The sequence below is a fragment of the Xyrauchen texanus genome, chromosome 8 (assembly GCF_025860055.1).
Source record: "Xyrauchen texanus isolate HMW12.3.18 chromosome 8, RBS_HiC_50CHRs, whole genome shotgun sequence".
NCBI lineage: Eukaryota > Metazoa > Chordata > Actinopteri > Cypriniformes > Catostomidae > Xyrauchen > Xyrauchen texanus.
In genome coordinates, this window is record NC_068283.1 from 33,495,368 (window position 1) to 33,513,721 (window position 18,354).

The window sequence follows — 18,354 nt, forward strand, 5'->3', positions numbered from 1 at the left end:
ATATATTCACATTTGTAATTTTTTTTAAGACACTGGAAAATAATATAATGCAGTATATTATAATATTATAAATTTTCCAGGCGTCTCAATTTTTTTTTTTTAAATGTGATGCTATCACGGCATTTTGTTGATATACGTGCCGGGTCGCTAAAGACCCAAGTATGTAGTAATGATTGACGAAACTCCTATGTTAATACATTTAGGTTCAAAAGCTATTTATATTTAGTACCTTTAAGACATTTAGGGCCAGCTATAATATCTGTGCCCTCTACAACGTCTGAGCACCCTAGGTCCTGTTGACATAAAAATCAACGTTTGTTCACTCAAAATAAAATACAAATATTTGTACAAATTAATTATTAACATTAATTTAATTTTACACACGATCGCTGAATGTTTGGCGACCACGTGATCTTCCATTCCTCACTGACTGAACGTCAACTGTCTGCGCGTGCGCGGATCTCTAAACCAGGAAGGTGTTGTGTTTATGAACCGGTGCAACGACAAAAACAGCGGAGATCCAGAATGATATGAAGGAATAGAAGGTAACTGTGCGGTTTTATATGTTTCAATAGCAGGAGTGCAGTTAAAGCTCGTGAATCCACGTCGTCCTGCACCGCCGTTACACGTCCTGCAATCCTGTTCAGACAGAAATAAGCAGATCACTTTTTATCACACGATTTTTCTGCTCGGGTTTTCGCCTCATTGTTCTAGTTTCTGTGGGTGACATTAAATGTAACGGTGGAGATTTGTGAAAGGTACATTCATGGCTTTAGCGGAAAATAGCTAGCAAACACCTACGAAAAGATAGCAGTATATTACAAACTAACTTAACAGCTGGCAATTTTTTAAGAGTGCAATGCATTGAAACATCTTTATGTTCATTTAAAAAGTGTAAAACGCAAAAAAGACACTCATTGTCGTCAGGAGGCTTATTTCCTAATGCAGTCTCAGCTAAGAAGTGTGTCATTTAAAGTTAGGTAACAGCGTTAAGGTCTTTGCAATCTTAATAATCCGTACAACACACTGTCACATACTTTGCTGTCTTGTTAAATAATATATCTAAACTTAAGGAATAGTTCACCCCAAAAATATTTTTTGTAGACTATTTCAGCTCTGTAGGTCCATATAATGCACGTGAATGGTGACCAGAACGTTGTAGCTCCAGAAAGCACATAAAGGCAGCATAAGAGTAATAATCAATAAGACTTCAGTTTTTTAATCAATGTCTTCACATTTACATTTAGTCATTTTGCAGACGCTTTTATCCAAAGCAAATTACAAATGAGTAAATTCATGCGCAATCTCATCAATTTTGGGTGAGCTCAGGCCAAAATGTGACTCCTTTTTCATTGTACATCTTGCCTTTGCAGTCTTTAGGCACAGTCGTGATGTCAAGCTCGATTACATTTCCTAGTGCTTGGTTAGATGGCGCTAGGAGGTGTAATCGAGCTTGAAATCAAGATCGCTAAGGAGACTGCTGATGTCTAGATTTATAGTGGGGAAAAGTAGTTATATTATGGTCTGTTCTCACAGAAAACTGATTGGATCACTTCAGAAGGCATGGATTAAACCACTGGTGCCGTATGGGTTACTTTTATGCTGCCTTTATGTCCTTTTTGGAGTTACAAAGTTCTGACCACCATTCACTTGCATTTTATGGACCTACAGAGCTGATATATTCATCTAAAATCTTTTTTGTGTTGTGCAGACAAAAGTCAGTCACACATCTGGGATGGCATGGGGGTGAATAACATCACATTACGGAACCAAAATATGTTGCAAATATCCCTTTTTTTTATCTTCCTCTCTCTTAATCTTGCCTATGCAGGTAGAGTGGGCTGGGATGGCAGTATGTGCTCTAACTGTGCTAGACGGGGTCGGGGAGGAGGCCACGACGTTGGGTGGCGTGGTCGTGCTGTTCCTGGCGCTGGTCCTCGCCTGGCTGTCTACCCACGTGGCTGACCGTGGAGACCACATTTTGGGAACTATTCTCACTGTGGGTGCCCATGCCTCCCTTATTGGTTTGGGGGGTCACGACAGCTATGCGGGCTCCCCTCCCAGCTCAGAGCCCAGTGAGCAACCAGATGAGGAGCCAGTAGACGAGGAGAAACAGGAAGAAGATGTGCCGGGAGAGGAGCTGTTGGATATTCAGGGCGCCAGGAAGAAAGTGAGCCGTGTTCAGGGTGATGGAGAGGAAGTGATGGAAGAGGAAGAAGAAGATGAGGCCACAAGTATCACTGTGAGACTGAAATTCTTGAATGACACAGAGGAGCTTGCTGTGCTCAGACCACAGGATACAGTAGGACTGCTGAAGAGGTGATAATGAGTCAAACACACACACAAAATTTGACAGTACACACATTATGTCAAGGGTCTTCAACAGGGGTTCCACAACCCCCAGGGGGTCCGCAAATTATTGTTTGATCCACCTTGGTGGCATTTGTAATAATCACTCACTCGCACGCGAGCGAGCGACAGCGAGAGACAAGAGTGTGAATTATTGACAGGTTGAAGTCCTTTGCAGCTGCATGCCAAATCTAAATGTGACTAAACCGCACTAGTCAGCAGAAGAGCGCAGCCCGGACAAACCCTTTACTCGCCCAACGATAATCAGATGCTGCTCAATGCGTGTCAGACATCAGGTTCAGCAGCGCTGCAGTAGAGGGTCATGTGAGTAAACGAGTCTACTTTAAGTTGGTCGTGCTGTGCGGTTTTGCAGATGACAGCCTGCTTTCAGAACAATAGCTTAGTTGCCTGGTTTAAATAAATGGTTAACACTGAGATTATTAAACTGGCATACAACGTTCCACACATACAAGACGGTGACTCTCAAATCAACATAATTAAAGGTGCAAACAGAGGTTTCTTACGAGAGGTTCTCTCGTATTGCGTAAGCTAGCTTACGCTACGGGAAAGATTCATCTTTTCTGAGATATTGAAGCCAAAAAATTATCCTTAATTTTTGTATCCATTGTCAACGCAGTGCGGCAGCTGCAGACCTTGAGCGGGCTAGCTAGCGAGCTCATAGGTTGCTCTGCGGCAACTGCTGCAGCCTATAGATGAGCTTGGGCGAACTCAGCATCCAATGAGAGGCGTCCAGCGCTCACTGCATCAAAGCCCGCCAAAATGGGCGTGACTAGAGTGCATATAAGCGTAGTTCAGTAGGCTGGAACCCTGATTTTCATCTCTTCAGCGAAGCTCTCCGCATCTCTGAACTGGAAGCCGCGTCGCCATTCGAGGGGCATCAAGCAAGCGTGGACAGCGCTCGAAGAAGCCGGCCGTCTTAGCCACCTTCAGCCGTCCTGCGAGCTACGCCATCCGGCGACGTATCCTTTTAAAACAAGCTAGTTCTTACGAACTTCACAAAAGAGTACGAGCGTCTTTTTAAAGATGCCTCGCTCCACTTGCGCCTCATGCGCGCCCCTCTCAGCACCGGAGACCGCCATGTCATCTGGCGCTCTCTGCCTGGGACTGGGGCATGCAGAGCTCGCCTCGCTGAAGGCGGATGCGATCTCTGCGAGGAGCTTCGATGTTGACCCTGCGGGCTCGACTCGAAGCGCTCAGGACCGAAGCCGCCGCGCCGCCTTCCATTCAGCCGCGCAGAAAAAGCGCCGCTCTCAAAGGCTGCCGGAACCAGTGGTAGAAGGGATTGCCTCGCCGGAGCCCCTTTTGGCGGGCTTTTCAGATGAACAGCCTCACACCTCTGAAGAAATTTCAGAGAGTGCTAGGCTACATGGCCTCAGCCGCAGCAGTACTTCAGCTGGGTTTACTGCACATGCGCCCGCTTCAGCATTGACTAAACACCCGCGCGTCTCGCCAGGCTTGGGCCACAGGCCGCCAGCCCATCAAGGTGACTCAGACCTGTATTTCAGCTCTGCAGCCCTGGACAGTGGCCGAATGGTATCAGTGGGGAGTGACAATGGGAGCTGTATCTCGCCGAAAAGTCATCTCGACAGACGCGTCCAACACGGGTTGTGGCGCGGTCTGTGAGGGCTCTCCGGTTTTCAGCTATGGTCAGTTCAGGAAAAGCTCCTTCACATAAATTGTCTGGAAATGATAGCGGTCGAGTACGCGCTCGTGCGCTTTCTCCCGGTCATTCAGGGTCACCACGTCCTGGCCCGTTCGGACAACAGATCTGTGGTATCCTACCTAAACCGTCAGGGCGGTGTCAGATCCAGGAACCTCTTCCATCTGACGAAACGCATACTGAGTTGGTCCCAGTGCCACCGGCGCTCGCTGAGGGCGACGCACGTGCCAGGCCACCTGAACGACGGCCCGGACAGACTGTCCAGAGACAATATTCCCCAGGGGAATGGTCCCTGCACGCTCAAACAGTCCAGATGTTATGGCACCTATTCGGCAGAGCAGAGATAGACCTCTTTGGGTCCAAAGAGAACTCTCACTGCCCAATATTTTTCTCGAAGCGAGGACGCCGCTGGCCCCGGACTGGCCCAGACGCCCGCTTACGCCTTCCCTCCCGCCTCGCTATTGCCACAGGTAATGCAGAGGATCAGGGAACGCGCCACTCGGTGCTCCTCATAGCCCCGCTTGGGAGAATCAGACATGGTTCCCGGAGCTTACGCAGCTGTCACTGGCAGCGCCGTGGCCCATCCCAGTGAGAGCAGATCTCCTCTCTCAAGCTCGCAGCACAATCTGGCATCCCCACCCAGAGCGCTGGGCGCTGCATGCGTGGTGATCAACGACTACCCGTCGCTCTGCCAGAAGGAGTAATAAACACCATCATACACGCTAGAGCCCCTTCCACGAGAAGACTCTGCGTCAAAATGGTCTGTGTTCTCAAAATGGTGCACCGACAGAGACCTGGACCCGCTGGACATGTGGGGTGTCGTCGCTGCTCAGTATTTCTACAAGAGCTGCTGGATAAGGGCAGATCCCCATCCACGCTCAAAGTGTATGTGGCGGCCGTTGCGGCGTTCGCTGAACCCCTGCACGGCCAGTCATGGGGTAAAAATGAGCCTGGTCATCCGCTTCCTCAGGGGAGCTAGAAGGATGAACCCCCGCGCTCCCATCGGTTCCTATCTGGGATCTTTCTATAGTTCTCGAAACTATGAAAGCCCCCTTTCGAACCACTTCAATCCGTGGATTTGAAATACCTTTCACTCGAAACCGCTTTTCTGACTGCCCTGTCATCAGTCAAACGTGTGGGAGACCTTCACGCGCTGTCTGTCAGCGCTGCGTGTCTTGAGTTTGGACCAAGTGACTCCAAGGTCATTTTAAAGCCTAAACATGGCTATGTTCCCAAGGTGATCGGTACTCCTTTCAGAGCACAGGTCATTTCCTATCGGCGCTGCCAGCACTCGATAGCGAACGCGACGCCAATCTCCTTTGCCCGGTCAGAGCACTGAGATTGTATACTGCGCGCTCCGCCGCTTTCAGACGCTCTGAGCAGCTTTTCGTTTGCTCAGAGGGCGCACCAAAGGTCTGCGCCTCGAAACAGACACTATCTAGATGGATAGTGGACGCTATTGCTGCTGCATACGCGTCAAAGACCTGCCATGCCCGTAGGGCATTAGGGCTCACTCCACTAGAGGCATGGCATCCTCGTGGGCATGGTCCAGCGGGATTTCCATTCACGACATATGTGTGGCAGCGGGATGGACTTCCCCTCCACCTTTGTCAGATTTTACAATATGGAAGTGCCCGCTCTGCAGGCAAAACTACTAGCGGTTTAGTACGCTACAGCTCCCTGGTGAGCTGCACTGATGGGACACATTCCACACAGACCGGCACCGCCGCTCTGTCGCTCCCTTCCCACTATGTGCTTATGTATTACACAATCAATGACCCGCATTCTTGCCGGCCAAATATTATTTCCCCACTCATAAGGGCTCCCCGGTCCCCCTTAATTCCCTGGGGCTCATACAGTGGATGCTTGCGCGCACGGCGTTGACAATGGGTTCCCGTAGCGTAAGCTAGCTTACGCATATCTAAAGAACCTCTCGAAGAGAACGTATCGGTTACCTAACGTAACCTCTGTTCTCTCTAGATGAGGGAACGAGTATTGGCGTAGCCGGCCGTGCTTCGCGCCACGTAGCGACTTTTCGCTTCAGTCAATGAAAACCAGGGTTCCAGCCTACTGAACTACGCTTATATGCACTCTAGTCACGCCCATTTTGGCGGGCTTTGATGCAGTGAGCGCCGGACGCCTCTCATTGGATGCGAGTTCAGCCCAAGCTCGTCTATAGGCTGCAGCAGTTGCCGCAGAGCAACCTATGAGCTCGCTAGCTAGCCCGCTCAAGGTCTGCAGCTGCCGCACTGCGTTGACAATGGATACAAAAATTAAGGATAATTTTTTGGCTTCAATATCTCAGAAAAGATTAATCTTTCCCGTAGCGTAAGCTAGCTTACGCAATACTCGTTCCCTCATCTAGAGAGAACCGAGGTTACGTTAGGTAACCGATACGTTTTCCTCATTACAAATTTTTACTCAATGAAATCAACAGTCATTTTAAAATATATGTATAGAATCGATCACTCACATGAGATGAGGACTCAATTTTAGTAACCTTATAAAAGTTGTTTTATTCTGCATGGACGGGGTCTGTCTATCTATCTGTCTGTCTCTCTGTCTCTGTCTTTTTCTTTCTTTTTGGAGGTTTGGCACAGGGATTTACAGGGGAATGTCAAAATATCACTTCATGTCAAAAACGTTGCAGACCCCTGTTGGAAATCTCTGCTGAAAAGACCAGCTAAAACCAGCTTAAGCTGGTTGGCTGGTTCTCTTACGAGAGGTTCTCTCGTATTGCGTAAGCTAGCTTACGCTACGGGAAAGATTCATCTTTTCTGAGATATTGAAGCCAAAATATTATCCTTAATTTTTGTATCCATTGTCAACGCAGTGCGGCAGCTGCAGACCTTGAGCGAGCTAGCTAGCGAGCTCATAGGTTGCTCTGCGGCAACTGCTGCAGCCTATAGACGAGCTTGGGTGAACTCGCGATCCAATGAGAGGCGCCCGCCACACTGCAACAAAGCCCGCCAAAATGGGCGTGACTAGAGTGCATATAAGCGTAGTTCGTAGGCTGGAACCCTGATTTTCATCTCTTCAGCTGAGCTCTTCGCGATCTCTGAACTGGAAGCCGCCGCCGCTTGAGGGGCATCAAGCAAGCGTGGACAGCGCCGAAGAAGCCGGCCGCTTCGCCACCTTCAGCCGTCCTGCGAAGCTATGCCATCCGGCGACGTATCCTTTTAAAGCAAGCTAGTTCTTATGAACTTCACAAAAGAGTACGAGTGTCTTTTTAAAGATGTCTCGCTCCACTTGCGCCTCATGCTGCGCTCTTTCAGCACCGGAGACCGCCACGCCATCTGGCGCTCTCTGCCTGGGACTGGGGCATGCAGAGCTCGCCTCGCTGAAGGCGGATGCGATCTCTGCGAGGAGCTTCGATGTCGACCCTGCGGGCTCGACTCAAGCGCCAGGACCGAGCCGCAGCCGCCTTCCATTCAGCCGCAGCAGTAAAAAGCGCCGCCTCAAAGGCTGCCGGAACCAGTGGTAGAAGCGATTGCCTCGCCGAGCCCCTCCCTCGAAAGCATCGCCTTCACCCTCCCCGCCCACTCGGACGCCAAGAGTTGCCGCCGAGCCGCTGCTCTGCTGCCATCTCGGACTAAGAAGCGGAGGATAAGGGCTGTTCCATCATGGCTTCGACAGCCAGGAGTGGTCAGGCTCACACGCCCTCCTCGCCCAGGAATCCAGCAGGACCCGCGCCGAGTCGGCGGGGAACTAACGCCGCCTCACACAGGCCGCCGACCGCCTCGGCTCGAAAGTGGTCACCGCCCCTGAACAGGCTCCCAACAGACTCCACGCCAGCACCTTTGCCCGCCCTCGCGAGATGGCGGTCTAGCTGGTGCTCCCGCCTAAGGCCTGCAGAACTACTTCCGCCTGTGTTGGCCGCGCTCTATACCGCCGCCGCCAAGCCGCGATCTGCTCTGCATTCCATGGCCGCCTTACAGACAGAGGCTGTTTCAGATCTGAATCTCTTTCTGCCTCGTCGCTGCTTAGCTCCTCTGCAGGCCGCCCACGTGACCAGCCTCCTGCACGCCAGCCTCTTCACAGCCCCAGCTCAACAAGCCAGACTAATCAGCGTCGACAGGGCGGCCGCCTCGATCAAGGCTCAGACAGCCGCCTCCTGCGGCCTCGGCCTAAGATTGTACTGAAACCTGAGCAACCGAAGTCCTCCTAGCGCTAGTTGAGAAAACGACGGCTCAGTCCCGCCACGGCCGGACCACCGCCAAAGCTTCGCCCCTGTCAGTCCCCTTCTCTCAGGCTACTGCAGTGGTGGATTCAGCAGCCAACAAGCCGGTGATACTACCCGCTTGCTCAGACTCAAACGCCGTTTCACGGCTAATCCAAAGAAATCTTGTAAAGAGTAAACATGCCTTATGTGTAGAAAATGTGCCCACAATCCAGTGCTCACCCCTACACACAAGCATTACACATCCCGTGTCCCTATCAGAGCACACTCACATAAGCTGTTACGACCGCCGAGTGTTAGAGTTAATAAACGCTACCACGAGCCCGCGCGCTACTCTCCTCTGCCCGCTCTGTCACACGGCCAGCTGTATGTAAGTCCCAGACGCCCTTGTCAGTCCCCTTCTCTCAGGCTACTGCAGTGGTGGATTCAGCAGCCAACAAGCCGGTGATATTACCCGCTTGCTCAGCACTCAAACGCCGCTTCCACGGCGACTCAAAATAAAGCCTTATGTGTAGAAAATGTGCCCACGATTCAGTGTTCACCTCTACACACAAGCATTACACGCCCCGTGTCCCTATCAGAGCACACTCACATAAAGCGGTTACGACCGCCGAGTGTTAGGGTTAATAAACGCACCCACCTAATCCGCGCGCCGCTTCATTCTCTGGCCGCTCTGTCACACGCACCAGCCTTATGTGTAGAAAATGTGCCCACGATCCAGTGTTCACCTCTACACACAAGCATTACACGCTCCGTGTCCCCATCAGAGCACACTCAAAAGCTGTTACTTAACCACTCGAGTGTTAGAGTCAATAAATGCGCCACGTAATACGCGCTACGCTTCATTCTCTGCCCGCTCTGTCACACGGCCAGCAAACACTTCTCTGTATGTAAGTCCCGCGTTCGCGGGCTATGCTTAGCGCATCACTTAACAGACGTGACTCTTTCCCCATTCACCTCAATCGGAAGTCACTCACAGAACAGCCTCGTCCATGCTGTCTGCGAAGCAGTCCAGCATAAGCACAGTAAGCGCCACACATTCTGTTCAGCGCTGTGTGCGGCAATCAGAGCGATTTGGCCATTCACCCTCTAACATTACACTTCAAGCTGGGAAGATATTCCAGGGATATCCGAATGGGTGTTAAGCACAATAAAACAGGGCTATTTGCTACAGTTCGATCGCCGCCCTCCTTGCTTCAGAGCTGCTCGAACTACTTTGAACACGGAAGCAGCGTGCATGCTTCGCTCAGAAATAGCAAACCTTCTGTGCAAAAGGGCCATAGAGAGAGTGCCGCTCCCTGAGCGAAGTCGGGTTTTACAGCCGCTATTTTCTTGTCCCCAAGAAAGACGGGCGCCTCAGACCAATATTAGATCTCAGGGTTTTGAACAAAGCTTGCAAAAAGACCGCTCAAAATGCTTACAATCAGCAAACTCCTCAGCGATGTGCGCCAGGGGACTGGTTTATTTCTCTCGATCTGAAAAATGCATACTTTCAGATTCAGATAAATCCCCGTCACAGGCCATTCTTGAGATTCGCCGACGGCCAGGTTTATCAATACACCGCCCTTCCGCTCAGCCTGTCCTTAGCACCTCGCACTTTCACGGCGCATGGATCGCTGGCGCCGCACTCCCCGCGGAGTCAGGGTTTGCGAATTCTGAACTATTTGGACGATTGGCTGATTTTGGCACAATCACATACGGAGCTTCTGTCTCACAGGACAGTTCTCCTCAGTCATCTGAACAGTTTGGGCCTTGCAGTCAATTGGACCAAGAGCTCACTACAAAGCCCAGTCAGGCAATTTCCTTCCTTGGAATAGAACTAGACTCAGTGGCAATGACGGCTCGCTTATCTACACAGTGCTGCCGCGGTGCAGCTTACTCAGTCAGCGCCATTTCAGATGAACAGCCTCACACCTCTGAAGAAATTTCAGAGAGTGCTAGGCTACATGGCCTCAGCCGCAGCAGTACTTCAGCTGGGTTTACTGCACATGCTCGCTTCAGCATTGGCTAAACACCGCGTCTCGCCGGGCTTGGGCCACAGGCCGCCAGCCCATCAAGGTGACTCAGACCTGTATTTCAGCTCTGCAGCCCTGGACAGTGGCCGAATGGTATCAGCGGGAGTGACAATGGGAGCTGTATCTCACCGAAAGTCATCTCGACAGACGCCGCCCAACACGGGTTGGGGCGCGGTCCGCGAGGGCTCTCCGGTTTTCGCCTATGGTCAGTTCAGGAAAAGCTCCTTCACATAAATTGTCTGGAAATGATAGCGGTCGAGTACGCCGCGGCGCTTTCTCCCGGTCATTCAGGGTCACCACATCCTGGTCCGCTCGACAACAGATCTGTGGTATCCTACCTAAACCGCCAGGGCGGTGTCAGATCCAGGAACCTCTTCCATCTGACTAAACGCATACTGAGTTGGTCCCAGTGCCACCTGCGCCGCTGAGGGCGACGCACGTGCCAGGCCACCTGAACGACGGCCCGACAGACTGTCCAGAGACAATATTCCCCAGGGAATGGTCCCTGCACGCCAAACAGTCCAGACGTTATGGCACCTATTCGGCAGAGCGGAGATAGACCTCTTTGGCGCCCAAAGAGAACTCTCACTGCCCAATATTTTTCTCGAAGCGAGGACGCGCTGGCCCAGGACTGGCCCAGACGCTCGCTACGCCTTCCCTCCCGCCTCGCTATTGCCACAGGTAATGCAGAGGATCAGGGAACGGCCACCGGTGCTCCTCATAGCCCCGCGTTGGGAGAATCAGACATGGTTCCCGGAGCTTACGCAGCTGTCACTGACAGCCGCGGGCCCATCCCAGTGAGAGCAGATTTCCTCTCAAGCTCGCGGCACACTTGGCATCCCCACCCAGAGCGCTGGGCTGCATGCGTGAGTGATCAACGACTACCCGCCGCTCTGCCAGAAGGAGTAATAAACACCATCATACACGCTAGAGCCCCTTCCACGAGAAGACTCTATGCGCCAAAATGGTCTGTGTTCTCAAAATGGTGCACCGACCGAGACCTGGACCCGCTGGACATGTGGGGTGTCGCCGCTGCTCAGATTTCTACAAGAGCTGCTGGATAAGGGCAGATCCCCATCCACGCCAAAGTGTATGTGGCGGCCGCTGTGGCGCTCGCTGAACCCCTGCACGGCCAGTCATGGGGTAAAACGAGCTGGTCATCCGCTTCCTCAGGGAGCTAGAAGGATGAACCCCCCGCTCTCCATCGGTTCCTATCTGGGATCTTTCTATAGTTCTCGAAACTATGAAAGCCCCCTTTCGAACCACTTCAATCCGTGGATTTGAAATACCTTTCACTCAAAACCGCTTTTCTGACTGCCCTGTCATCAGTCAAACGCGTGGGAGACCTTCACGCGCTGTCTGTCACGCCATGCGTGTCTTGAGTTTGGACCAAGTGACTCCAAGGTCATTTTAAAGCCTAGACACGGCTATGTTCCCAAGGTGATCGGTACTCCTTTCAGAGCACAGGTCATTTCCTATCGGCGCTGCCAGCACCCGTTAGCTGAACGCGACGCCAATCTCCTTTGCCCGGTCAGAGCACTGAGATTGTATACTGCGCGCCCGCCGCTTCAGACGCTCTGAGCAGCTTTTCGCTTGCTCGAGGGCGCACCAAAGGTCTGGCCACCGAAACAGACACTATCTAGATGGATAGTGGGACGCTATTGCTGCTACATACGCGCCAAAGACCTGCCATGCCCGCTGGGCATTAGGGCTCACTCCACTAGAGGCATGGCATCCTCGTGGGCATGGTCCAGCGGGATTTCCATTCACGACATATGTGTGGCAGCGGGATGGACTTCCCTCCACCTTTGTCAGATTTTACAATATGGAAGTGCCCGCTCTGCAGGCAAACTACTAGCGTTTAATACGCTACAGCTCCCTGGTGAGCTGCACTGATGGGACACATTCCACACAGACCGCACCGCCGCTTGTCGCTCCCTTCCCACTATGTGCTTATGTATTACACAATCAATGACCCGCATTCTTGCCGGCCAAATATTATTTCCCCACTCATAAGGGCTCCCACGGTCCCCCTTAATTCCCTGGGGCTCATACAGTGGATGCTTGGCACGCACGGCGCTGACAATGGGTTCCCGTAGCGTAAGCTAGCTTACGCATACTGAGAACCTCTCGTAAGAGAACGTATCGGTTACCTAACGTAACCTCGGTCTCTCTAGATGAGGGAACGAGTATTGCGTAGCCGGCCGTGCTTCGCGCCACCTGGCTGACTTTTCGCTTCAGTCAATGAAAACCAGGGTTCCAGCCTACGTAACCACGCTTATATGCACTCTAGTCACGCCCATTTTGGCGGGCTTTGTTGCAGTGAGCGCCGGACGCCTCTCATTGGATGCGAGTTCGCCCAAGCTCGTCTATAGGCTGCAGCAGTTGCCGCGAGAGCAACCTATGAGCTCGCTAGCTAGCTCGCTCAAGGTCTGCAGCTGCCGCACTGCGTTGACAATGGATACAAAAATTAAGGATAATTTTTTGGCTTCAATATCTCAGAAAAGATGAATCTTTCCCGTAGCGTAAGCTAGCTTACGCAATACTCGTTCCCTCATCTAGAGAGAACCGAGGTTACGTTAGGTAACCGATACGTTTTAGCTTGTCGCCTAGCCTAGCTAGGCTGGTCAGTTTGCAGGTTTCAGAGGGGGGGTTTGAACACTTTTTAGCTGGTGAGGCTGGAAGACCAGCTAAGACCATCCTGACCAGCTAAGATCAGTATGACCAGCTAAAACCAGCCAACCAGCTTATGCTTATGTCTTTTCAGCAGGGCAGTGTTTAATTTTTATATCAATGGCTTTGCAATGTAAACATCATGAAGTATATACATACAATAATATGTTAGCCTACCATACATGTTTTTATAGGCATAAAACGCAAAACTCAATTTTATACAATATGTAATGGGGGTCCTGGCTACATCTCTCTACCCACCAAGGGGTGCTTGGCCTGAAAATGGTTGAATACCCCTGGAATATGTAATAAAAATAATGTCATATTTATGCTCGAAATAGGAGACAAGCCTTTTGTTTAAAAATGAATGGGAGTAAATGCTATGCTCAAAATGTCAACTGTAAGAAAGGAAGTCATGGCTTACAGTTAAAAGAGTCATTTGCTTTGGTGGCAAATGCAGTTTTGCCATTGCCTAGCGCAATTGTGGGTTTTAAAACCACAGGTAAGATTTTAAACAAATTACCTCAGGTTCACAGGATAACATGGTCATACACAGCAAAATGACTTCCATAAAATTATCATCATATGTACACTTTAATGACAGTCTTGTAGAATGGCCCTCTGTGAAGGAAGCGCAACAGTTCCCACCCACTTTTTCTGCCGGAAGTATTTTCCAAGTTAATTTCTTGAATAGAGATTTATAAAAGCCTTCATAATAGAGTTTTAAACCATGAATTAAACCAACCACACCACGTGAACAACAAAATCATTATTATTGATTTTAAGCAAAAAAGTATTTGAAAATCGGACAGATGATAAAGGTATAAGACTGTACTTAAACGTGTTTCAAGAGGGTATGAACTACAAACCCATGAACAGTGCTGGGTAGATTACTCAATTGTACTATGGTACTGATTAGAAATTACATGTCGGAAATTGTATTCAGTAACATTACCTCTTGGATTACATTTTTAGAAGGAAATGTAATATGATTTCTTTTAGATGACTTGGGTTACTTAAGAAGGAAAACTTTGTACCATTTTGACATTGTTGCTTAAAGGGGTCATATAATGGTACATGCACTTTTTCAAGTTGATTGTACTGAAATGTGTGTTGGCTGTGCCTGTACACAACCATCCTATTATGATAAAAATCCATCCAGTGTTTTTGTTTTAATCTCCTTATATATTTTCCCCTGCCTCAAATCGAGCCGTTCGACCGTGTGACGTCACACGGTCGGACGCCCCTCCCAGGATTGTTGATTGACAGCAGTGTTTCAACACAGACCCGCCCTCGCTCGTGAGCGAGCTGTCAATCATAGTCCGTCATCTTTGTTGATACACTGGAGCAGAATGGCGCCTAAGCGATTTAATTGTGGTGTTCTGTTCTTCGGTGTAATAACGAACACAGCAGTCATTTTGATGTTCCTAAATCTGAACCGCTGAAGACGCAGTGGCTGAGTTTTGTTTATGATGGGAATATTCCCCACGAGCAACGTCAATGCGTTCAATTTTGCGCGAATCATTTTTCACCAGACTGCTTTATAAACGAGGGTCAGTATAAAGCTGGTTTTGCTAAGAACTTCCTGCTGAAAAAGATTCGGTACCAACTATTTATATTCCCTCTGCACCTCCAGAAGAAGTAAGTGTAATGTTTTATTAACCTTTATATTAATCTTTGCAAATCGCTTGCACGCTTCACAATGAATGTGGCTAATGTTTACACTCAGGGTACATTACGGCATGTTTTCCATAACGTTACGACGTTCTCAATATAATTCATAATCCCACGTTTATAATGAACAACGCATTATGGTTATTGTGTTATTAAAAACTGTGGACGCAGGTGTTACAGTTAACATGGTAACATTAAGTTACACCTGATTTACTTGTATGTTACTGATTAAGAAGTAATGTAAAAAAAAACAGTTATACGGAGAATAACTCCAGAACGGAGGGGCGGGGTGACCAAAGCTCATTATCATTTAAAGTCATATGCTCTGAAACGGCATGATGAAAACAGAGCTGTTTTTGAGCAGGTAAAATTAGTGTTTTCTTAAAATACTAATGAGAATTTTTAATAAAAGTATATTACAAAGTTTTCATTTAGACCCTAAAGATTCATATTAACTTGTACAAAAATGGCATTATATGACCCCTTTAAAGAAAGAAAACTTTCATTATGCATAAAAATATAAGAATGGCTATGACTTCTTTTAGTGTTGTCACAATACCAAAATTTCAATAGTAGGTACCGTCTGATACCAGTGAAATTTTACGGTTCTCGATACCAATGTCGACTTGATACCACAGCAAAAAAATTAATAAAATGCTAATATGGCAATGTGCTACTGAACACACCTATTTAAAAAGTTACATATCAGTGCGAATAATACATTAAAACAAAAGCATGTGTCCAAGTATTTCTCAATAAGGTATGCATTGCTTAAAAGTTTTTTTTAAGCCCTACTGAAATCTGTATTTTTTCTGAAAACTTTATTTGAACTGTATTTAGTGTGATTTAATGTAATCACCAAAATAGTGTCTAATCGATTTAATCACTAAAACAATTAACAAATGAATACAGAAAAATCAAAAATTTCAAAATTTCAAACTTTTATTTAGTACAACAGCACTCTTACTTAATTGCTTAAATTGTATTATTATGAATATTATTATTATTATTCATAATTATTTATTATTATTACTACAGTATGATTGTTAAAGCCCAAATGTTTAATTTAGTTTGCTTGTGCTGCACGTTTTACAGTGAATGAGGTCTCTGCTCCGTCATCTCCCATAGCATATGGAGTTTGTGTGGAGTTTATTCACTTTAAAGCACGCAGCTCATGCAGACTAAGATTGCAGTCTTTTGCAATTTTATAATCACACTAGGACATTTCGTGATTTTAATTAGATTAATTGTGCATACATTGTTTTCTCCCATTTGCCTGATTAATAATAACTAATTAGAATCAAAGTATTTTAAAATAAATTTTAATCTAATTACAAGATTTTTGCAAACTAATTATGTAATCTGTTACTACCCAGTACTGCTCATGAAGCATTGTGAATGATGGAAACGGAAAAACACAGATAGAAAAATATCTAACTATTGATTTAGAGTTATTCATTATAGGTATAGAAGCAACACATTTCAAGTTGATTGCAAATTTGAGTGTGTAAGGAGGCTGATTCTGTTTTTTTCCACTACAGAATCATGGGTAGTGTAGTTCTTTACCTGGAATACTACTGTAAAACACAATAATAAAAAAAAGAATTTAAAATAACGTAGACTGGTGGCTTTAACAGGAGCAAATAACATCGATTAACAACTTTGGAGCTCATAGTAGGTCTGAATTGAAAGATTTTCATGTTATCGACGGTTGCATTCTGTTGCTCAGTTTTAATTTGGAATGCTACATGTACTGCCTCCTTTCTGCAGTGGCCTTTTGAGTATGCAAAATTGCAATTTAGAATTTTCAAAAATTTCAGTCTTTCCCCTTTCAGTTAGACAGGAGCTGTAATTGCATTACTATAATAAAAACTTTTGGTCCAAAACTCAAATGTTCCTCATTCTTGTTTTTCATCTTCCTCCCACATCAGTAAGTATTTTTCTGGCCGTGAACATCAGATCAAGCTCATTTACCAGGGCCAGCTCTTGCAGGACCCCCAGCGGTCTCTTGTGTCTCTCAACATCACCCACAACAGCGTGCTCCACTGTCACATCTCCCAAGTCCAGGAACTGCGTGAGGCCGTGGCAGAGGACAACCCTCGAGTTGGTGTGAGATCCATGCTCAGCGGGGGGCTGCGATCGGCCGGTCTGGCTCTCAGCACTGGAGGCCTGGTGATCCCAGTGTTTGTGGTGCTCCTTGCCGTGGTCTGGTACTTCCGAATCAACTACCGCCAGCTGTTCACTGCACCGGCCACCATCTCTCTGGTTGGGGTCACAGTCTTCTTCAGTTTTCTCATATTTGGCATGCACAGTTGATGAAAAGATGGATGGATGGATGGATGAAAAGAAGCATCCCACATAGAGGAATGGTGCCAGTATTGAGAAGGAGAAAGAAACTACAGAAAAAAATAGCAGCTCAGTGGTAGCAGAGAACATTCTCAGGGAGCCTTTGAGGCTTCTGGTGCCATTTAGAAAATGTCTGAATATGTGTATGTATGGTGAAGGTGTGCACTACTGCTTTCAGCTTAATTCGTGAGCATGCACAATGTAACATTGCTGTATCATTTAGCTTCTTGGAAAAAAAAAATAGGCATATACAATTATTTAAACTCTGTGTGAAGAGAAATCAAGATTTGAAATCTCACTGGTCTTTTATTTAGAGAAATTGCAGTTTGTGCTGACTCATTGAGCCTCATTCATGAAACAATAAAAACAAAGTGGTTGAGCTGAATGTGCCAATTTAAAAAGGTTACACAGAAATCTGTTCTGATTGTGTTTCATGAATTAGGCTCATTGATTTTAGGTTTTATCAATTGTTGTGGCTTGTTTTAACCAGTAATAACATGACTATCTTCTGTAGTAGCAAACTTTCCTACGTTCCAATAATAATGAAAAGCTGTGATGTACAAACTCATGTTTGGAATTGAAGGTTGTTTGTTACACTGAAACCTGTATTCATTTCAAACTTGTGTTTCTACATGACAAGTCTAGCTCAGTGTGGCAGCTGCTATTTCTAACTTGTTTAAAATTCATAATCATTATTATCATCATCAAATAGGCCAGTTTTATACCAGCCTATATGATAAAGATTCTAGATGCAACATACTCAGTGCAAAGTATCTCAAGCATTATGGTTCTTTTTAGTTCAGTTAACTCAATGCATTTACAGGATTTTTTTTTTTTTTTCATATTTGACATGGATAACAGAGCAAATAATTTGACGTTCTGTAAAATCTGTATATAAACAATGTGTTTACTCTAGATAAAACCAAGAAGGTTCATGGAGTAATCTTAAAATGACAGTTAATTGGTTACTTTAATGACAGAAAAATGTGATACATTCATAATGTTGTCAAAAGTATCTGTTTAATTTGTTTTAAGAGAAAACTAATCTCATTCTTTATTGCAGACAACTAGTTTATTTCATTAAAACAGATTGGATTTAGCTTTGATGCAATAATTCAGAATAAAATGGCTCATGATTGAAACGCATACTTGTTTCTACACACAATGAAGGACAAACTCTTATTTCAGTGGGGTTTTCAGAATGATGCCATAGAGAAACCATTTTAGGTTCTCCAAAGAAGCTTTTTGAATAATCATTGGATTAAAGAGCCTTCCCACGACAAAGAACATTTTGTACAATGGGAAGGTTCCATTGATGTTAAAGGTTCCTCGTGGTGCTAATAAAGAACCATCATTTTAAGAGCGATTGCAATGCTTACAAATCTCCGGACCAATGTGATCGTGGGGACCAATGATGGGGTAATTATGAGTTTAAG

The 18,354-nt window shown here is 47.0% G+C and overlaps 1 protein-coding gene across 1 annotated transcript; it reads left to right on the forward strand.

The window, feature by feature from the left end:
• Positions 1 to 441: 441 nt before the first annotated feature.
• Positions 442 to 16,888, forward strand: LOC127647838 (transmembrane and ubiquitin-like domain-containing protein 2). The gene is made up of 3 exons (XM_052132328.1): positions 442 to 545; positions 1,832 to 2,319; positions 16,504 to 16,888. Exons 2-3 carry the CDS (start codon positions 1,847 to 1,849, stop codon positions 16,886 to 16,888), a joined length of 858 nt encoding a protein of 285 aa, XP_051988288.1. The 5' UTR covers positions 442 to 545; positions 1,832 to 1,846.
• Positions 16,889 to 18,354: the final 1,466 nt, after the last annotated feature.